This window comes from Natrix helvetica (assembly GCF_964273705.1).
Source record: "Natrix helvetica genome assembly, chromosome: 5".
In the NCBI taxonomy this organism is placed as follows: domain Eukaryota; kingdom Metazoa; phylum Chordata; class Lepidosauria; order Squamata; family Natricidae; genus Natrix; species Natrix helvetica.
Genome location: NC_138551.1, coordinates 61996326 through 62019929, shown reverse-complemented (window position 1 = coordinate 62019929; position 23604 = coordinate 61996326). Strand labels below are relative to the sequence as shown.

Below are 23604 nucleotides of genomic sequence, written 5' to 3'. Positions count from 1 at the left end.
GTGAAAACACTTCTGCCTATGGAAAGGTTTTGGTTTTTTCAGTCCTCTACTGCTGCCCTTTTGTACTTTACCTTATGAGATTTTTGTGATTTCACACTTTTCCAGACCAATATTTCAGGAAAATAGCAACAGGCAGCAAGCACTCAGCATGGAGTTCAATAAAAGCTGCATACTTTATTCTATGCATAGGACATACCTGCTACTAATGTAAAACCGTAATGGGGTAAACACCATGTTGTGAATACAACAACAAATGTAATTTCAAATGTGAAATTGAATATATTATCATTGTCTTCATAAAACCAGTGCAAATAAAGTATAACCTCAACATTCTAAGAGAAATTATTTCAAAAATGCTCAAAAAATATAGCAAACAAAATTGTCTGATAAACCAGTGAGGAGATTTGTGGCACCCTACAAATTAAACTTTTGTGGATTACAGTCATGGCCAAGGCAAATAGATAACTAAGACATAAGTAAGTGGTTCCTTTAATGTTTCCAAAACAGTCAGGTCTGCCTTTTTAGAACTTAACTTTTGTCTACATTGAAAAGTGCCTTTGTTTTCAAAATTAAGGACAGCTTCAACTGTAACATCTGCACATAGATTACTGCTGTTGGGAATTTTAAAGGATGTATGTGCAACTTGAACATTCAAAACTAGGATTCTTGTTAGCCAGCTAGAAGGCTCTGTGCTCCCTATGACCTTTATAGAGTTGGATAAACAGCAGGGAAACAATACAAACAATCAAGTATAAAAGAAACTCAAAAGGGCATACCAACACAAGTTGAAGCCAAGGTAACCTTTTAAGCAGTGAAGATGAAGACAAGATCAACTAATGGTGAACTGGCTTAATTTTATTAGGACATTTATGTGTGATTGCTTCCCTTTTCTCAAGAATAAGATTCATCTAAACCCTTTAAACTGGGTGTAACAGTTACACAATTACATCTTGTTTTTTAGACTTGGCTGAGGATTTGTTAAGTCCTCTAGTTTTGAAGTTTTGAGCTTCAATTAGGAGGACACAAAGCACCTTTTTTCTATATTCCTAGAGTTAGGCTGGAGAGAAAAATCCTGGTAGAAGAATCTAAGAAGAAACAGAAAGTCTACATGTTGTCAGATCTTTGAATTTGGCCCGATCAGGAAACAAACAATGCAAGGATTACAGGAATTCTGTATTGTTCTAGGATATAATGAAAAGGATCCAAAAAGTCTGCTGGCATTTCTCTCTGTTCTCTTTTATACCAAACAGAACAGGACAGGGCAGGGGATGGTGGTGGTGAAGTCTGTTCCTCGTGTTCTCTCCTATCTCACGAGTGAGTTATCTTTATCATTCTTTTTAAAGGCTATATCTGCATTTCTCTATTTGAATATGCTGCACTGTCAGTCCTAAGTGATGGTCCTGTAACACTAAAAGGTTTATGAGATTATATAGATTTTTTTCCAATTATCCTGTAAGTCTAGGAAGATTTGGTTTTCCCACTAGAATTAATTTTCAGTCTGTTTTCCAACTAAGATTCTATAATGGTTCAGTTGCATTATATCCAGTTTGCAGGTTTTGTAAAACTAGTTTGAGACCATTGCCAGGAAGTGAGAAATGCACCAAAATATATTTATAAAAGGTATAAAGGTTTAACACACAATATGTTGAAATACTCCCAAACCATTTCCAAGAGGAAAAAAATTCCTTTGGCATTTATGATGTATTCACTGATGCAAAATTCATTATGTGCAACCAGAGATATTTTCAGCCAAGGTGTTTCTTGAGCAAACACATCTCATTTCCAGAGTCCTACGAGAGCCCACTGGCACAGTGGTTAAATGTCTATGGAAATTCTCAATCATCCAGATCATGGTTTACTCAAAGATGTTTTTCAAAAGGCAACTGGACTTTCTTTCTTTTTTTCCTTTTGGAAATGTTTCACTTTCATACAAGAAGCATCTTCTGTCCTGACTGAATGGTGGGGGAGGAGTCTATTCTCTTTGCAGTCATCTGGTTGTCATCTGAAGGTCAGTCATTAGCTCTCTGAGAGTTATTGAGACCACTTGGGGATTTATCTGTATCCTCAGGATCATCTAAATCAGAATGCAAATAGGTGTGTAGAGTCTTCTTAAGACTGCTGAAAGGACTGTGTTGTAGACAGGATATAGATGGTATTGTATCCCTCTCCCTCTGTTGAGAGAAGGATGTTCAATTTTAACATAGATGGCCTGGCCTCTTTTTCCTTTGAGAAACAGTGGTTAATGTGTTGGGCTTGCATTAAAGAAAGTTTCTGGTCTGCCCTTGGCCAGGAAAGCTGATTTAAAGTGGATCGTATAGCTGTTGTGGTGAGAGAGGAAGGAATGTTTTGTAAACTGCTTTGTACACTGCTTTATGTCCTGAGGGAAATGTGGGGTCCCAGTCTGATAATAATAACAAGGATTCATATTGTAGGCCCCATTCTCTCATGTTTTTCTATGGCTTCTTCCCCATCCCCCCCCCCTTTTTTTAACTTACTATGAAAAGAAATAAAATAGTTGTGCAATGTTTTTTTGACTATGCACGTCTCCATCTGGAATCATCCAGTAGTTCAAATGCAAAAACAAAGAATAACCTCAAGACATAGCTTGCTTCCAGTAAACTTGCTGATAATCTCTATCTAACTATGTCGCTTTCAGAAATGTATTTTTAATTAAAGCTCTACCCCAAAGCCCTTGACTTGAAGCTTTCTTTTCAATGTTCCACAATAGAAACTTACCAAAATCCCAACTGTATTTGTAATCAATATTTGAATGTACAACTTCCAGCTATTGTAGACATCCAGAAATTGTTTAGATTTCAGTAATGCCTCTTGCAATATACTATTTATATTTAAATGATGTGAGATTCTTTTCAGTTTTTAAAAAATCCTCACTAGTAATTATTGAATCATGTAACATAAATTATTTTAGATTTTTAAACTTTAACTTACAGGATGTTTGGTCCCTTGAAGAGAAATTTGTGAAGTCATTTGGCAAATTAAATTGGCAACCAACCCCTTAATTATATGAAATAGAACAAACCTCAATACCACGTTGGCTTTAATGGGAATGGGATTAGGAACTCTCCTCTAGGTGTGGTCCTTTCTAAGCCAAGGTATAATGACACATAAGAGCAGAAAACCCCAGAAATGAGATAATCAAGAGAGAGAAAGAGAAAAATTCTAATACCAGGAACTAAAATATAAAAGGAATAAAAGTCATTGTATGTTTTGGTCTCTAATTCTGGTGTACAATTAAACATTTCATTGATTTATTAAGATGATTTTGTAACAGGAAGAGCTCCATCAAGGAATTTGTGAAGCTTCTCGTATCCAGCTGTATCTTGTTCAAGGATGACTGGAACCTAGATCAAAATCTGTTGGGGGTAGGATGGTGGGTGGTGGAAAAGTACAGAGAGATTTCATTAGTCGTGGAGGAGATGAGGTTTTCTTGGTTTGGCCAAATGTCAAAGAGATCATTTGACCTAGGGGCCAACAGGCAGCTCACCTTACCAACCCCTAGAGGTTTTTTTTTTGCTTATATTGTTATTTGTATGAAGGGAAACGTTTGTGTGCTTGTATACAGCTGTGGCTTCCAATGACAAGCATAGAAAGTAAAAGGATTTGTACATGCATCTCTAAGTAGCAAGAATATAGTCTCTCCACCAAGGTTGGCTCAGCCCTGGCTCTTCTGTCTTTTGGGAAAGCTTGAAAAATCTGTTTTTTCCAGCAGTTCCTCAGCCAGGGTGAACCTCCATAAGCAGTGTAATACTTTTATTTTGTTTACTATTTTTATGATATTTGTGTGTTGATTTTTTTCTGTTGGTTATCCATGATTTGTTGTTACATTTTTGCACTGGGGGTCGGGTGGGGAAAGGTGAAAGAAATAATCGTTGAAATTGTAGTTGACCATAAGAAGAAAGTATTAATTGCTCAGTCTTGCTAGATAAGCCTTACCAAATAAAACTAAATAACAACATTTATAAAAACATGTTTCTGCCCCAATTTCAACTAACAGAAGCACTTGGGTACATGTCACAAAATGTACTGCACCGGAGAGAACATTTGAGATGTATAATGATGTATTTATGTTACTTTATTACATTATTGAGAGCCAGTTTGGTGTAGTATCAAGCTAGAAAACAGAAGACCCTGAGTTCTAATTTTACTTTAGGCACAAAGCCACTTTTCTTTCAATCCTAGGAAGGAAGCAATAGTTACCCACTTCTAAAAACTTTTCCAAGAAAATTGCAAGGACTTATTCAGACAGTTTGTGAAAATTGGACACAATTGAACGGAAGAAAAAAAAAACATTATTACTTACCAGGTTATGATTCAACATCTGCAGAACCGGAGGTGGACAGAAATAAACAGGCCACAAAGAAGAAAGTCTTTGCAGCCCAATGACTATTAAGTGATTCAAGATCTTGTGGTACTACCAGAAATGAAAGCCAGGGGCCAAGATTCAACACATAACTGAGCAGAGGTATAATTACACAAAATAATCTCTAAGCCAATGACAGCCCAAATCCAAGAATGAAACGTGGCTATTCTTCCAAGGTGACTTTTTTATTGTTTCATACCTATTAACAAAATCTTGCCAGACTGAAGGACTCTACTGTCCCCATCTATGTAATATACTCTGTGAACTTATTAGGGAAGTGCCTTTGTTCCCTCTCACACATAATATCCGGACTGAGTTGCCTCTTACTCCTCTGGAATGTACAGTGGGGCAAAAAAGTATTTAGTCAACCACCAATTGTGCAAGTTCTCCCACTTAAAAAGATGAGAGAGGCCTGTAATTGGCATCATAGGTAGACCTCAACTGTGAGAGACAAAATGTAAAAAAAAGACCAAACAATCACATTGGCTGATTTGGAAATAATTTATTTGCAAATTATGGTGGAAAATAAGTATTTGGTCACCTACAAACAAGCAAGATTTCTGGCTCTCACAGACCTGTACCTTCTTCTTTAGGAGGCTCCTCTGTCCTGCACTCATTACCTGTATCAATGGCACCCGTTCGAACTTGTCATCAGTATAAAAGACACCTGTCCACAACCTCAAACAGTCACACTCCAAACTCCACTATGGTGAAGACCAAAGAGCTGTCAAAGGACACCAGAAACAAAATTGTAGACCTGCACCAGTCTGGGAAGACTGAACCTGCAATAGGCAAGCAGCTTGGTGTGAACAAATCAATTGTGGGAGCAATAATTAGAAAATGGAAGACATACAAGACCACTGATAATCTCCCTCGATCTGGGGCTCCACGCAAGATCTCACCCTGTGGGCTCAAAATGATCCCAAGAACGGTGAGCAAAAATCCCAGGATCACATGGGGGGACCTAGTGAATGACCTGCAGAGAGCTGGGACCAACGTAACAAAGGCTACCATCAGTAACACACTACGCCGCCAGGGACTCAGATCCTGCAGTGCCAGACGTGTCCTCCTGCTTAAGTCAGTCCATGTCCGGGCCCATCTGAAGTTTGCTAGAGAGCATTTGAATGATCCAGAAGAGGATTGGGAGAATGTCATATGGTCAGATGAAACCAAAATAGAACTGTTTGGTAGAAACACAACTCGTCGTGTTTGGAGGAGAGAGAATGCTGAGTTGCATCCAAAGAACACCATACCTACTGTGAAGCACGGGGGTGGCAACATCATGCTTTGGGGCTGTTTTTCTGCAAAGGGACTAGGACGACTGATCCGTGTACAGGACAGAATGAATGGGGCCATGTATTGTGAGATTTTGAGTGCAAACCTCCTTCCATCAGCAAGGGCATTGAAGATGAAACGTGGCTGGGTCTTTTAACATGACAATGATTCCAAACATACTGCCCGGGCAATGAAGGAGTGGCTTCGTAAGAAGGTCCTGGAGTGGCCTAGCCAGTCTCCAGATCTCAACCCCATAGAAAACCTTTGGAGGGAGTTGAAAGTCCGTGTTGCCCAGCGACAGCCCCAAAACATCACTGCTTTAGAGGAGATCTGCATGGAGGAATGGGCCAACATACCAGCAACAGTGTGTGCCAACCTTGTGAAGACTTACAGAAAACGTTTGACCTCTGTCATTGCCAACAAAGGATATATAACGAAATATTGAGATGAACTTTTGATATTGACCAAATACTTATTTTCCACCATAATTTGCAAATAAATTATTTCCAAATCAGCCAATGTGATTGTTTGGTCTTTTTTTTTTTACATTTTGTCTCTCACAGTTGAGGTCTACCTATGATGCCAATTACAGGCCTCTCTCATCTTTTTAAGTGGGAGAACTTGCACAATTGGTGGTTGACTAAATACTTTTTTGCCCCACTGTATCCCCTCCCTCTTCACTACATCCTATAATGGCCAAAGTGAGCAAGCCCTCTAGGATTGGATAATCTTTTCATCAAGAAATCTAAATTGTCCCAAATGCAAAAGGGAACTTCTTAATCACTGTCCCAAAGGTATCTTTTTTTTTTCCAAAAGGCACTTGGACTTTGTTTTAGGAAAAATTTTGGAACAATCATGACATGGATGACTGAGACTCTCCACACATATTTTTCTAATCACTACTATTTTTATATCCCCCAAATAAATATTAGGACCATACATGGTTCATGGGACCGCTCAGAGAAAACGAGATACAGGGACACAATCTGGAGAGACAGCAAAATAGATTCTGTAGAGCAGGGCTGTCAAACTCCGGGCCCACAGGACAGATGCGTGATGCACTGGCCACACCCACACCCGATTTAGTGAAGATGAAAAAAAGTCACATGATGCCACAGTGATGACATGAGTTTGATACCCCTGCTGCTGTAGAGACTAAGAGATAAATGGGACAAATAGGCAAGAACCATTGCTTAGCAAAGAAGGTTGAAATTTGGGAAATCCTGGGAAATAAGCTAATATTCAAAAGCGGCTTAGGTAGATTTCTCCCTAAGTCACAGGTATAAGAAGGAGGGTAGTCAAGCACAATTAAGATTCTGTTAGTATAACCTTTCTTAATAAAATATGATTCTAGTCTTACTGTGGAGTTGTTTTTCTCATCTGATTTACCTAGTCTGATAGATCTCCCAGCGCAAATCTTTTCTGAAGAAGCTACTATCAATAGCAGATAGACACATATGGAGACAATACAATACAATACAATACAATAGCAGAGTTGGAAAGGACCTTGGAGGTCTTCTAATCCAACCTCCTGCCTAGGTAGGAAACCCTATATTGTTTCAGACAAATGGCTATCCAACATCTTCTTAAAGACTTCCAGTGTTGGAGCATTCACAACTTCTGGAGGCAAGTTGTTCCGCTGATTAATTGTTCTAACTGTCAGGAAATTTCTCCTCAGTTCTAAGTTGCTTCTCTCCTTGATTAGTTTCCACCCATTGCTTCTTGTTTTACCATCAGGTGCCTTGGAGAATAGTTTGACTCCCTCTTCTTTGTGGCAAACCCTGAGATATTGGAACACTGCTATCATGTCTCCCCTAGTCCTTCTTTTCATTAAACTAGACATACCCAGTTCCTGCAACAGTTCTTCAAATGTTTTAGTCTCCAGTCCCCTAATCATCTTTGTTGCTCTTCTCTGCACTCTTTCTAGAGCCTCCACATCTTTTCTACATCGTGGTGACCAAAACTGAATGTAGTATTCCAAGTGTACCTTTCTTTTTGGGCCTCTGCTATTTTTAAGTTGTTGATTGTTTATTTAGTTGTTCACCTTTATTAATTTATTTAATCAATTATTTATTAGGCCACCTGACTCCCAAATGACTCTGGGTGGCTTACAATTAACATCAACATATGAAAAAGAATACAACAGACGAGAACAGCAAAATAGAAATACAAATCATATCAAAGTAAAACAAAATGAAGCAGAACAAAAAGAAGCTGGCACAATCACCCTGTCCCCAAGGCCTGGAAAAACAAGCAGGGCTTCCATAATTTTCTGAACAAAATAAGAAATACAAACATATCTTTCGAACTTAATTGAATGACAGTTCAATTAATTATTTGCTAAAAGCCCCTCTGTCTGAGTACAGTGCAGAGTCTTCTCAGCTGAAAGATAATATGAATTAATGTTACTGGTGGTATTACCCAGTAAGATTGTGATAGACCATGAAGCACCCAACTGCCAACTTCCTATCCTTTTCAATAATAAATGTTGTGTAGGCTGGTTCTGTATCTGGGCTACAACTGAGCACAGTAAGGTATGCAGAACCCTGTCTAGATTACGATTAGCCAATATATCTCATAATCCTTTCTTTTCTTTTTGCTCCTCTTAATTAAACACAGATCGCTTGGGTGTCATTATACTTTACCTTGTTATTATATTTCTTTGAGTCGGTTGGATTATGATTGCACTTATCTCATATCAAATCCTAGTAAGACTACAAAAGTATGAAGTTCACAAGTCAGGATAAACTGTTATAAAGGGTTATAGTTTTCAATAGTTCTTACATATTTATCTATAGTTATTTAGCTTAGCTATTTGTGGCATTCAGGCTTTGTAACATGTTTTATAGGCACTGTGAAGAGGTATATAAGTCTAAGTGTTATTGCTGTTGCTACAGTTATGTTATTTGCTTGGCACTGGTCGGTAACCAAACTTAAAGTAGCAAAGAAGCAAATGATTAAAACTGTCTTAAAAAGATGTTTCCTACCTTGTGTGAGTGTAATATATTTTGGAACAAATTTAACAGACATAATTAGATTTAAATAACACGTGCCTGGGAATTCACTGCGGAAAGTTTATGACTTTCAAACACAAATGAAACCAAGTATGTAACTCAATAGTGGTAGTGCTGGCCTTTGATTGCACAAATATGTCAAACACGGATGATCTAATTCTATGTGGTGTGGGATATTTGCCTATCCTTTTGAAAGAGCAACAACTTGTTTGTTTTTCCTCTATTTTGCTGCCGCCAAGGAAGTCATCCATGGATTAAGCTTTTGTGAAATAAATTATATTAAAAGAATGTGAACTGAAATCTTTTGGACTCATTTCCCCTGTGACCCCGTAAAGTCCTGGAAGCTGTCGAGTTCAGGCATCCTCTTCTTTTCAGTTTTCTGGTTTTAACTAGGTTTTCTGCATATTTTCTGTGGTGGTATGAAGTGGGGGGAAAAGTACATTTCCATCCTCTTGATTGCTTCCCTTGCAGTCCATCCAAATCTTCAATGGCAGAAAATACATCACATATCATCCAACTATAGGACAGCATTCAAGGAAAATATATTTCGGATTCCAAGATTGTAAGGGAAGAAATCCAAGAATAGCTAAATAATAATAACAGTCAGTTATACTAAACCCTACTTCAACTAATATGGAAACTGCTATTCGGTAACATAGGTATTTCAAAATATTAAGAAGGTACTGTGAACTTTTGCTTGAATTGCAAACACTGGAGAACTGGTGAAGTATTTTTTGTTCCAAGTATGATGTTTAAGAAAAAAGATGATTGTTTTTGACTGGATGGAAAGCTATAACTTGAGAGGGATTATATTATTATTTATGCTTTGTTTCTGTCTGTGATAAAATTAAGATGTATTTAATTTCTTTCAGCCCACTTGAACGTCTTACACAAGGGGTGGGGAACCTTGGCCCTATTGTGGACTTCAACTCCTAGAATTGGCTCAGGAATTCTGGGAGTTGAAGTCCACAAGTCAAAGTTGCCATCATTTCCCTCCGCTGCCTTACACCTCTGACCCGACTAGAGTTTATTAATCAGGTGCCAATTCTTGTGATATACAGACTTTTCTTGGTGAAAGTTGTGAATTATAAATCTGTCCATTATTTCCAGTTTAAAATGCTTAAGATTTGAGCAAAGCCAGCAACGCTGCTTTTGGAGTGAGATCACCAAGTCAAAACAAAATACAACACATACAAAATTCTGGAATGTGGCTGAAATGATTCCTTCTTTTCCAAAGCTTTCTCAGGACAGTTCAGAAAGTCTGTCCCCAGTCTGAAGAATAAAACATAGGTCCATAACTAGTAGGCAATAAGTATAAGTATAATCTTTATTGTCATTGTACTTAAATACAACGAAATTGGTTGTATCAATCAGAGCTTCCCACAAACATCAGGGATTAGAAGACTTCACATACATCAAAACTGCTTCCAGATGAGACAAGTCCTTTTATTGCATGGAGCGGGAGGGTGGGAGGATGCAATGAAGGAAACAGACTATAGACTTAAGTACATAAACTTGTTTCCACTACTGCAGAGCTGGGGAATGATGTCCCCTTTATGACTTGTGGACTTCAACTTCCTGAGGTAGCATTCTGGGAGTTGAAGTCCACAAGTCATAAAAGGGCCATCATTCCTCACCCTTACACTACAGTAAGGGTAATAACTAGTGACTGACTCTACACAAAGTATATTTTTATGAAAGCCAGAGAGGGCTTCCTTTTCTTTTTAATGCCATGGAATTTATTTATTTATTAAACAGATTTATACAGCCACCCAAGTCACACAAGGTGACTCCGGGTGATGTACAACATAAAAAATTCCACTGTTGAAAATCCACAGTTTAATGTACCCAAAATCCCACTCCCATCCCACTGTGGCAACAACACAATCGGACATATTTAGAGATGAGATTAGAATGATCTTTGATCATCTCATTGATATTAAATTTGCATTTCCTTCTCTGTTCATGGTGTTAACGTACTCAGAAATAAGAACTTAATTTCCACTAATTCAAGACATCTTTTAATAACAGGCCATATGTCTTTCTGAACATTTCACAGGAAATAACTATAAACTTCAAAGCATGGGTTTGTTTACAGTTTTACTTCAATTAATAAAAGTGAGGATATCTATGTGTGATCACTAATCACGACAATGCTAATTGAATTTTTTTAATTTTCTCAGTCATACAAGTAGTGACCTGACCAAGAACAACTCTAAGGTAATATATATCAGGTGGAGACAGTGAATGGAAAGCAAACTGCAAAATGAATAATGAATGGATAACATTCCCTTTTGGGGAAGACCAAGAACATCGTGATTTGATGGAACTGATGAGATCCTCAAAAAAATGACAGCAAGAAATTAAAAACAGACACCGCAGTGTATGAAATGATTTATGGAAAGGATAGAAACAGTTTGCAAGCACAGAAAAGTGTACTGAATGATGTTGCTATCAACTAGATATGGCTACTGTTTTTGCACTTGTCATGTCTTGAACATTTTTTGCCTATTACTTTCTGGCTGCTTAACTGTGTGTGTGTGTGCGTGTGTGTGTGTGTGTGTGTGCACGCACACACACACACACATAAACGTTAGATTTGTATCCCACCAAATCTAAAATCAATTCTAATTTATTCCATCCAGAAGAGCAATTAAATGTAAAAAGCTTCAGTCATCTTTCTGACCTTATTTTACATCTCTTGATATATTGAGTGGAAGTCATAACTCAAGTGTTTAGCGGCATATGTAAATCTTAGTCCAACTCATTATGTGTGTCATTATAGAAATGATTATATTTCTTGATAAACTATTTGGAGTAATGCCAGCCATTCGTGCACGATAACTGTTCCAATATTTAAATTTCTATAAACTCCACCCTTTCATCCGTGATCAGAAATAAAGCAGGGGAGGACTCCCTGTTGTGTGGCAATCTGTAGACTTATTTATATAAATAAATATATGGGTGAAATAGAGCAGAATAAAAAAAATTGAAACAATGCAAAACAATATACAGAGTTAAAATTCATCCCCCAAGATGGACACCTAAACAATTACTTGGATTGCTTAGGTAGAAGGGCAATTTTGACCGCTTTTCAAAATGCTATGAGGAAGAGGTTGGGTGAAAGTTCCAAATGTGAAAATGCCCCCAAAGAAAAGATGCTTATGTTGCTTATGCCGCTTATGTTGAAATATGTGATCCATGACCTGCAAACAAGGTTGCTGGGCTGGAAAAAGGGAGCATTTGCTGATCCGCATTTTCCTGGAATTGCTACTGAAATATAATCCTGCTATATTTCTCACTGTTATAATACTGGAAATTAATTCCTTATTCTCTTGATCTCCCCTGATGGTCTTTTAAGTTCCCAGTTTGGAGCATCCCAACAGGAATTTCTGGTACCTCTTCTCATTATAGCCACAGTCCAGCATTTCTTATACTCTTATAGGTCCCCCCTCAATTAGGGCTCTTAGATTGAGGGTGCACTTTCTTGTATTCTCATGCTGATGGTGGGCTCCTAAAAAGGATGAAAATATTGTTCCCAATTGTTCTCCATAATCAATCAATCATAGCAGAAGAAATAGAGAATTATGGTCAGAACAGATCTGCAATGACTTCTCTACATTTCAAAACAGAACTTTTACATGGCGACAAGCTTCAGCTGGAGCAGAAAGCTGTGGCTCCACCTAGGACACCATAGGCTTGCCGATTGCCAACCCAGTGAAAGTGAAAAACATTTCTGCTCTTCTTAGCTTTTTCCTGGCCAAGCAGTAAATGACAAGAAATGAGATACATGGTAATGCAGTGATTAGAATGCAGTACTGCAGGCTAATTCTGATAACTGCCAGGGGTTCGATTCTCGCTGGCTTAAGACTGACTCAGTCTTCCATCCTTCCGAGATTGGTAAAATGAGAACCCAGATTGTTGGAGGCAATATGCTGTAAACTGCTTAGAGGGCTGCAAATCACTGTGGAGCGGTATGTAAGTCTTAGTGGTATAGCTGTTGCTATTATGCATGAGATTCCTACATAAGTCTCAGTAAAAAGATTTAATGTAAGAAAAAAGGAGTTACAGAATATTGGACTCTATTTTCCATGTATCAAAGACAACATTAAGGCAGAGTCTCTTGGAGTGATTTGATCCTCTTTTTCAAAAATTCCTAAAGGTTGGAATAATGACTCACTTAGGAGATAAGGCTGGAATGTCCATCTGGCCATATTTGAGAAACATTTTTCTTCTTCCGTATTCAACAGAATTCTATTACGGCCTGTGTTACAAAAATTGCAGGGCATCTGACTCCTACAATGGGTGTAGAGGTTAACAGTGGACTCTTCCCTCCGTTCATTGGGGAAGGGAATTTCTCCCTGGGCTTGGCAAGATATGCCAAAAAGCACGAGCCCACTTTTTAAAAGTTGATAAAAGCAGTTTGATGTTGCCAGAGATCCTGCTGTTCGAACACCTCAAACACTGTGACATCTATTCCCAAAGAGCCATGTGGAGGGATAGATTATTCCACAGTCCAGAATTTCAGAGGTATATGTGTAAATGGAAGTAGAAACCCAACTGCTGAGAAAACATCCAGTTCAGAGACAGATTGTTCTGTTTCATCTAAAATTCCAGAAAAAAGCTGTTCTGCTGTGTACACCTCTCTTTTGTAGCAATTTACACACACCAACATACGTGCTCACTCAACAATTTCTATGTGAATGGCAAACCATATTAGTCCAGGCCATGCACTATTGTCTTTAATGCAAAGGTTTCTTTGATGAAAGAGTAGCATATAAATAAAAATATGACAATACAAAATAGTAAGTTTGTACAAAATCTATTAGTATTTCAGGAACTCTCCCAGAACATGATAATCCATTCAATCTGGGAATAATGCAGTAGTTTTCTGGAAGTTAATCCTCCAAGCGAGAAGCAGGAGATTTGCATATGCCTAACAATGCATCACCTAGTATTTTTGGATTATTATTTACAGTAATGATATTAAAAAGTTTAATATTTGAAGGCTATAGATTTCACCCGATTTAGTAAAGTTTCCCATGTTAAAAAGCAAAGCTGTTTTACTTTGTTATAAGAAAGGCTCTCAACCCAAATGTTTGAAAAACAAAAGCAAGTTTGTACCTATTGTTCTTCGAAGATCTTCACACTGGCTAATATGAGGAAACTTCAGGATTTCCTTCCATTTTTTGCTTTTACCTTTGCGTTTTCCTCCACCTCCTGCAAGAGAAGAAAGGATTCTGTTATTAAGTTTGTTATTATAGCCAATTCTCATTTTCCTTATACCCTGCCGCTCTCCAAACCACACGCTCCAGCTGTTGTTTGATACATTCATGCGTGTACATGTTTTACAATACCCATTGTTTTCAGTATCATAAACTGACTGATGGGGATTTCTAGAACTCTGATTATAAAGATGTGCAACAGTTACTGGGCAACTGTAAACACTTCCTCCTCTTGTTCCAAAAATAAGCAGAATGGCCAATTGCTGCACAGACAGCCATCTGTATAACAGGAAGCAGCCATATGCAGAAAAACTGTGCTCTGTGTGTGTGTGTGTGTGTGTGTACACACATCTATTTGCCAGTCAAACTGAGAGTACCATCCAAAGTCTTGTGCCTTATCTATTGAACAACAAGTAATCTCTTCCACTTGATAAATCCCCTTATACAACATTGATACCAAAGGCAGACTGGACTGCATCACAGGTGGGTTCCCACCAGTTCGGACTGGTTCAGCCAAACTGGTAGTGGTTTGGAGGCCTGGGTTGCTGGAACTGGCAGCGCCCCAGGTCTGCCACGCCCATCTTGAGTTTTGCTTCTGCACATACACAGAACAATTTTTATTGCACTGGTTGGCCACGCCCCCACCCACTCCGACACTCATCCTGCCTCGCCTTTGCCCTGTGGATCCACAGAATTGCCTCTTCCTGCCTATACACAGGTAAGCAGCATTTGAACTAGCCTAGCCCTCCCTCCCCGCCGGCTGCAACCCGGGCCCCTCCTGGTCAACTGGGCAGCTTGCAGAGAAAGTGGCAAGTGAGCAGGCAGGAGGGACTGGCCTCGTCTCCAACTTTCCATCCCGCAGGGTGCACCACACCCGCTTCATTCTCTTTGAGAGCCACCTTGCAAAATGTCAGAAAATTCCCCCGGGGTGGAATTTCACAACCTTGCAGGTTGCCACTCATTTCCTACTAAGAATGGAGACTGATGAACTCAAGGCTACATACATTTGAGGCGGCATCTGCAGGACCTCAATGCAAGTAGCCTTCAAAGCTCCACAGCCATCTCTTTTTGGGGTTCTAGATTTCTCCAGTAGGGAAAGCGAGTGGCTAGATCTGGCGAGCCTAAAGGGGAGAGGTGCTAAAGACAGCTAAGGAAGACATATTCCCGCTGGGCGATTCCACCTACTTTCTCCCCCTTCCGAGACAAAACGGGCCATCAAGTCAAACCTCCCACACCACTTTCTCACTCCTGTAGGGGGAGCGGGCAGGCTAGAACATAGGCAGCCATGCATGAGCGAGCAGAGGGGGATAGCGGCTTTGAGGGGAGGGGAAAATGCAGGTATGTAGGGCGTCCGCCCACCCACTTGGGACCTGCTTCTTCCTCTCCCAGTTCTCTCTGCCTGCCCACTTTTATTTTCACAAAACATGGTATCAGTCATGAGGAGGAGACGCGGTAGTCAAGGGTCCAACCCAGCCAACTTTGAGAGACAGCTGAAAGAAAGAGAGGCGCTTTACGACTTGTGGACTTCAATTCCCAGAATTCCTGATCCAGCCATACCAGCTCAAGAATTCTGGAAGTTGAACTCCATACATCATAAAGGGGCCATACTTCCCCAACCCTAATCTAGCATGAAGCAAGGTGCTAGCACTTTATTCTACTTTAATGTATAAAGACATACTCAGATTTGTTCTGAATTTCTTCTTTAAATTTTTACTTATTGAGCGTTCACATCTTTAATCTTATTTTTCTTTTCAATATCACATCTTTTTGGTCTTTCTCAGCTTAAACTCTGCACATTGTCTGTAGCCTTTTAATGAAAAGAGGATATAATTCTGCCTTCTCCTACATTTCCCAATTTGTTTACCATGGCACGACCCATTAAACATCACCACACAGGTGTCTTTTATTATTTTATTAAATTTCGCTACAGCCCAGTAGCCAAATATCACTGGTTTATAAAAGATGACATTAAGTTATAAAATGCCATAAACATTCTAAAACATAATGCAACACTTTAAAATGTATCTTTTAAAACCCACAAATAAAACATGAACATTTTAACAAACAATAGCAGATCCTTTTTCCAACATGATGGAGAACTAAAACTCCTAGAAAACACATATATACAAATCTCAGTTTTCCTTAAAAATCACATTATTTTGACTTCTATCTTTTTTTTTTTGATTCTTGATTTTATTCAAATTTATTACATTAAAAAATATTTTAGGAAATGCCTTAGTTACAAGTCTAAAAATTCCACTTCAGTACCCTTTCTTTTCTAACCTGGGATCTTGTAAATATATTATCTCTTATTAACAGGAGATGGTTGGGGTTGTAGTTGCAATTCCTACGGTAATATTCCTAGGGAATTTACTGAGCTGGATAATCACTAGAGCAACAAGCAATAAGACTTATCAAGTTTGGCAATCTGTAAATTCCTTTACTTACAGCATCAAGGAGAATATGAAACAGCAATTACAGACATTAAATGAAGAGAAATAAAAACAATGCGAAGTAATTATTGCGCAAATGAATGAAGCGGAAGCAAAGAATTGTTACCATGAGACACAAATACTATGCGCAGAAAAGATGCACACAAGCAAACCCAAACTATGGTGTTTTTTTAGAAATTCAGTTCTGCCAAGCTCTAAGGGAGAAAAAAAGCTAAAGCGTTCCCTAGTTACAGCGATGATTGGTGTACAATTCAGCCAATGGCTTCTCCCTTCCAGTTCCATGTCCTACAAGAAGAAGAGTATCTCTTGATGACTCATTTGCTTGTATCCAAGTGCAATATAGCAGCACTCTCTTCCCTGTGACGTCTTTATGTTGAGGTTTCCAATCAACTGCTTTAATCTGGCTGACCTTTCCAGTTTTCAGCCTCTGTCTTGAAGCTATCCTCACTGGCTTCAAACGCAATTAGGCATGATGACAGGAATATATGTGTATATACGTACGTGTGTATGCGTGTAAGAACATGAGGCTATGAAGGACATTATGCACCAAAACAGGCAAGACCAGGTAAAATGGCCAAACCAAAAGCTAAAATTAGATTTTCCTGATTGCGGAAGGGTTCAGATGAAGAATTCTCCTTCAACCTCACTGGGTCTCAGGGTCTTTTTACACTAGGACGCTCACTGGATTCCTACTAGTGGTCTTGTTCACAAAAACTGAAAAAATCATCACCCAACATGTACCATGTTTGCTATTTAGTTGTCTGGGAATTCTCTGGTTGAACATATGTGCTCTTACAAGGTTCAATTCCTAAGCTTCTAAATCAGGGGTGTCCAAACTTGGGAACTTTAAGACTTGTGGACTTCAACTCCCAGAATTCCCCAGTCAGCAGAGCTGGCTGGGGAATTCTGGGAGTTGAAGTCCACAAGTCTTAAAGTTCCCAAGTTTGGACACCCCTGTTCTAAATAAAAGGCTCAGCATTTGGACAGAGCTTCTTGTGTCCTGTTTTTAGTCATCGATACTCAATAGTTTAGAGCATTATGAGGATCTACTATGCACTTTCTACTGCTTCATTTTGAACCCTAGGAAGAAGAGATGGATATTTGAGGTTACGTGGGAATCCTCTGAATAGCAGAACAAATCTGACTGTTGCTTAGCTAATTAACTGTAAAGGTTTGTGGGATTCATGGCTTTACAGCAAGAGTAAGGAACCTGATTTTGCCCATTTTCAAATGTTACGCTGAACAAATCATAGTTAAGCATGGAAATGTGAGCAAAAAGCCAAAATGCAAGTGACAATAAATAAATATGCATGGAGGTACACATTAACACATCAGTCCTCAACTGTGGCACTTCAATCTGCACATTTCCTGTGAAAGTCTGTAGGAGATTCATAAACCTCCAAGCAATCAAAACAATCTTCATTAAACAGAATTCCCAACTGTTGTAGGCATGTATCTATGTACATTCATCTGAACATGCACACATGCCCTCCTGAAGAGCTTTATGTGAATTGTGAAGAATGGAGCAGGCAATAGATCAAACTGATTTACAATGTATTCTGACATTTCTTGACCCACTTTTAAATTGCCACACATTCAGAAGATCGCTACAACAAAGCTCATATCATTATAAAATCTACTTGAATGTAAATTACCAAACCACAGATCATTCGTACAAAATAAGAAGAATTAAGAAATGTTTCCAGCATCGGTGCATCAGTGCATGTGTTATATGCTACTTTCTAATAAAGTCCACTTCTGTTTTAAGATATCGCATTGATTATGTGTCAATTAATTGTTGACTCGGAGCAACCATATACACTTCAGATATTATCATTATGCTGTGTTTTTTTCATTCTTATGGTGCCTCTCTAAATGTTGGGTCAAAATTACTCCTTTCATATGCCATTGCTATTAATAGGAAGTGTTAGGTGTCAACATGGAGTAGATTCAGGAGCTATGAAGACTATATTTTAGATGAGATATTGTTGAAGAACAAGAATATACAGCATATGCATGGTGTTTTGTGTGATTAAGGTTAAAGCTAAATCCATTTTTTAGGCAATGCTACATGTCACATGTCCTATTTTTAGGGCATTCAAGAAAAAAAAACAGCACCAAATGCAGACAAAAATTAGAAATGTATATTCTACCCATGCCCCCCCTTCCAGGCTTCCTTATATTTACCAGGAAGAGTTTAAAATTGGAATATACTGTTCAATGTGATACAGATGAGGAACTGTGTTCAGTTAAGAACTCACATTCCCTTCAGTGGTGGGTTGCAGGCAGTACGCCCCGGTAAGAGTGAACCGGAGCCTGCCCGGAGCACTGGATACTGTTCTGGTACGGTGCTCTGGAGGGCCCACCCTTCCGCCCGAGCTCGTTACCTGTCTTTTAAGGCTTCCGTGCTTCCACACACACGTAAGGTGCATACAGCGCCTGCACGACGCTTCGCTGAGCAGCTGGAGCGTTGCGGAAGCTTGCGGAAAGGATAAGATGCATGTGTGCTCTGCGCATGTGTGCGCGTGCACTATGCGCATCCAAGTGGACACCTCTGGGCCCGGAACCCACCACTGATTCCCTTGTATTCAAATAGCAGAAGAACTTATTTTTGAGTACCTGTTTCATATACCTGAACTCAAAGCACTAAGTTTTTAAAAATTGGAAGATAGCATTCAATCTGTACTGATACTTCTAAGAGTAAATAAACTTTGATTTTGACCACACCAACATTACACACACACAGAGAGATGTCCATTGTTTGTAGTCTCTGATCTTCAGGTTAAAACAGCATTAGCTCGGTAGTATTTATTGTATCAGTAGTTTTCATTACAAGAGTAAGTGTATGACTGGCACTAGATAAAGGCTAAGATCCTCTGTAAATAAAAACTGCTTGAAGATTGACAATGAACAGATGTTCTGGTGCAATCTTTCCCTGAGCCCAGCAGTTAATGATGTGAAGTCAGAGGTCATGGATTTAATTATACAATGAATAACATTGATTAATGGCTGTTTCCTCTCTTCTAATGTTGTTCACACAAGCCATGATGCCATGTACTTACAAAATAATGTCTGTATGTTGGAAAATAAAGTGGATAGATTCCTAACTCCTTAAGGCAAATGAGGGATATCTTGATTCCATAAAGGCCAAAGACATTCCACTAATGCTAGTCAAAACTGAATGCTATGTCAAGACTGGATTAACTCTTTAGTGGCATCTAAAGCACTATTTGAAATCCTCACCCCACCCACCCCCAGTCAATAATCCAAGTGTAATTTTTTTAGACAAGATACTTTAAATAATAGTAATTCCAACTTTCATAGACAAAGCTGTTATCTGGTTAGATTTCTTCTTCTTTTTTGAATTTAGCAAATTGCTGCCTTAATTATTCTGGGCAAGGACTTAAATTTATTGAGGATTGGAAAAGTGTTAATTGTTCTAATTCCTTTTGAGACCTTGGTACTATTAATTATCACTTTCCTCCTCTACTGTGGTTTGCATCCTGGAAATAAGGATTATTAATTTTTTAAAGTCAGTTTTTTAATTCCAATTACAAGGGTCCCATAAACATAGAAATGATTCTTAAGTACCAGCCGTTCTGAGCACTATTGTAAAATAACCTCCAAATTAAGTTTTCCACTGTTAAACTCACTTAACAAATTTCTCACTTAGCAACATAAATTTCGAGCTCAATTTTAGCTGTAAATTGAGGACTACCTGTATCAACCTCACAATGGTCGTTGGCTGTTGTCAAAGACTTTCAGAGATAGTTTACATGTCTACTTATATACTTTCATAAAGAGATGAACAGAAAACACTTAATGTAACTGAGGAATGTAAAGGCGAAGGCATCTTTGTGATTAAGCACACACCACAAATAAAAGTTTGGGTGCCAGAGCAGTCCACTCCAGAAAGACAATAGCTCAGATTTCCCTTAATTTATCCTAATTCCTAACCCATTGAGTCCTTCTTGGGCATAGCAGCAGTGGGGAGATCGCAGCCCAGGGGTGGGATTCAGCCGGTTCAGACCGGTTCAGACAAACCGGATGCTAATTTTGCATCTGGTTTGCCGAACCAGTTGTTACAAAGACAGGCTGGCTCTGCCCACCCCTCCCAGGAGTCTCCCTGTGGCCCATTCATCATGCCAGGTAAGTACAGGGCCCGCAGGGAGGCTCTGGGAGGGCAAAAAACTGGCCTACTGTAAGTTCCGGAAGTCCACAAAGACCCATTTCTGGCTTCCAGAGGGCCTCCAGAGCCTGGGGGAGGCCGAGTAGGCCATTCTCCCATGGCCACGCCCAACCAGCAACGGTCAGAGAACTGGTTGCTAAAAAATTTCAATCCCACCCCTGTCGTAGCTGTGTCATGTTGATGCAGATCGAAAAAGATGAGGCTCTTCAAAGTTTCCCAAAAGTGTTTATAAAAGCTTGAAACCAATCTTTAAAGCAGCTTTCTCCTGCTTTTAGATGAGTTGTTCCCCCCACCACCACCTTTGGATAGCCATAACATACAATTCATACCCAATCTCTTGAAATAACAGTTCTGCTTCCTAGTTGACCTGAACAATATTTGGAGGATTGCCTTGGAATTTAAACATTAATCCTGTCATTAATCTCTTGGGTAACACATCATTTTTAAATGCCATTAGACATTTAAACATAGTAAAGTTTTCCTATCAAGAAAATTGGGCCATTTTATTGTAACTATTAAAACTATTAAAATCCTGTTTTGCTTTCTAAAAAAGGAAGAACTTTTGGGATATAATTGTTTGGAATATAGTTGAAGTAGACCAGAATGCAGTACTCTACACACGCAACAAATATAGTATTTTTGCAGAGCACTCAGACTCCAGATCTCCTTCCTGGAGAACAGCCTGGATGATTTTCTATCCTCCTCTTCTTCCTCTGCCTAGACTTTCTGAAGAAGCTTTAAATAGAATTACCATATTTTTCGGAGTATAAAACGCACCGAGATTTTGAAGAGGCAAAAAAAAAAAAGTTTTTGCGCTCTGCAGACCTCTCAAAAATGGCCCATTTTTTAAAAAAAGGGCATGCATAGCCTTTAGGAAGCTTATAGAGTACTCCTGGGAGCTGGGGGGGGGGGGGATTGAACAAAAAACAGCCAATTTTTCGCTCATTTCTGCCCTCCCCAGCCTCCAGGATCATTCTGAAAGCCTCCTAAAGGCTCTGCACAGCCATTTTGGTGAGGGAGACGGGATTTCATCAGGCAAAAAATGCTGTATCCAGTGTATAAAATGCACCCAGATTTTCAGCCTCTTTTTTGAGGGAAAAGGGTGCATCTTGCACTCAAAAAATACGGTAAATATATAGTCCGTATATAGTTCTTGAATTACTTTGAATTACTGCTTTTATACATTTGTTTAATGTTTGCACTCTACTATATGGATTATGCATGCTGGCACAGACACACCTTTGGTGATGAAGAAATATTTTAAATAAAGAGAAATTGTGTGGCTCCTTTATTCTTGGCCAAGGTCTAATTGTAAGAAGTTGGAGGAATGCAAAGATTTAGTACAGCAATTTCCAAAGTGTAGCTCCAAATTGTACCAGTGAATTCTGAGAGCTCTGAATGTGAGCCAAAGGAAATATACTGCATATGGGTTTATTTGACTACCTTATGCCAAGTTACACCTTTAGAGCATCGAGCTCAAGAGTGCAGGCTCTGATTGGCAGGAGCTTTCTAGGATCTCCATGAGGGAAGAGGCCTCTCCAACTCCATCAGTAGGTAATTTTTTTCCTGAAAAAAATATTCTTTCTCAAACCAGTAATACTATCTGCATGCCAAACCTGTGTTAACCATTGAATTATGAGTTATGTATTACCACTGTGCTATATGTCAAGTGTTCAACTATTCATTTGTTTCATGCATTGGATTAAGCCATAAATCTTGGAATAAAAGGAAATAGTTCGGTTCCTACGATACATTAAGTCTAACTAAATAAATTATGCTCTGACTTATTACAATTTGTTAACTGCCTTCTTAGAGGGTAAGGCCTGCTGTGTTTGCATGCACTGGTCATGAACAAATGTGGCTTTAGGATTTGGCTTGAAAGAGCCAATTTTTGGACATAATGCTAAGGAAATCATGAAAGGCATTTCCATGGTTTGTTTAGCCACTTGGCCAGAAAAGCCAAGCCAGGAGTTTTAGTTCTGAATAATTCAGGTCTTACAATCTGAACCAGACAATAAAGGAACAGAGGGTGAGATTAGCATCAATTTCATTTACTTATTTTAAACTATTTCAGTTTAAAATAGTTGGCTTTGGAGCCAATATTTTGAACAACAATCTTTTTTTTTTTTTGGCCATATGTGCAATGCTGAAATCTTGTCAATCTATTAGATTAACATTTATCTAATGAGCTCAAGACAAATGCTGCACAAAACATTATATTGTCCTTGCACCAAAGTTGTGAAGAAAATGACAACTTGATCTAAAACCATGTACAGCAGTTAACCTGCTAATCAAAAGTAAATTTGAACTAATTTATTTATTATTTGTACTGCCTTGGCAAGATTTGAGAACTATTGATATAAATTCTATGTAAACAGAAGTATTGTTAGAGATATATACCTAAGAGTCTTGTCTTCACAAGCCCTGAAAATAGGCCTCCTGCAGAATCTTTTCAGAGTCCAAAAAGAAAAATAAGATCACAAGGTCCAGTACAATTCACTATGTTTGAATAAAGCACTACCCAAAATAATCAAGTTAATAATAAGGTCACTTCGATTCAAATGGAGTTGAATGTTTGGTTCTGTGAATTCAAATATATCTAGTTGAAGAACTGCCGTTAAGGCAATTTGTTAGTTTATATATCTCACTTTTATTTTTTTACAATCTCATTTTTATTATTTTTACAAATAACTCAAGGCAACAAGGCCTTGAATTATTTGGTAACAGACATATCCAACATACCTTCCTCCTCCTATTTTCCCTGTAGCAATAACCCTGCGAGGTGGGTTGGACTGGGAGAGAATGTGACTTTTCCATTGTCAGTCAGTCAGTCAGTCAGTCAGTCAGTCAAAGACTGTTTCATGGCCAAGGCTGAACTTGAACTCTCTGTCTCCCGCTTTCTAGTATGGTATCTTAGCCACTAGACCAAACTGTCTTTCAGTTTACTATAAATAATACATTACTAAAGAATTTTAATCTATTAATATTTTTTCTAGATTCTGTCTCAACCTTATTTTAACGCAATAATTAAATTCTACTTAACTTGCAATAGCAAGGTACTTACAAA

At 38.6% G+C, this 23604-nt stretch overlaps 1 protein-coding gene across 2 annotated transcripts in view; it reads right to left on the bottom strand.

Annotated features, from left to right (window-relative positions):
- GRK5 (G protein-coupled receptor kinase 5) overlaps positions 1-23604 on the bottom strand; it is a 175751-nt gene that overhangs the window by 93333 nt on the left and 58814 nt on the right. For both annotated transcript variants that reach the window (XM_081955663.1, XM_081955662.1), the window contains one exon: positions 13795-13890. In XM_081955663.1, coding sequence (XP_081811789.1) covers positions 13795-13890 — 96 coding nt within the window. The remainder of the gene's footprint in view (positions 1-13794; positions 13891-23604) is intronic.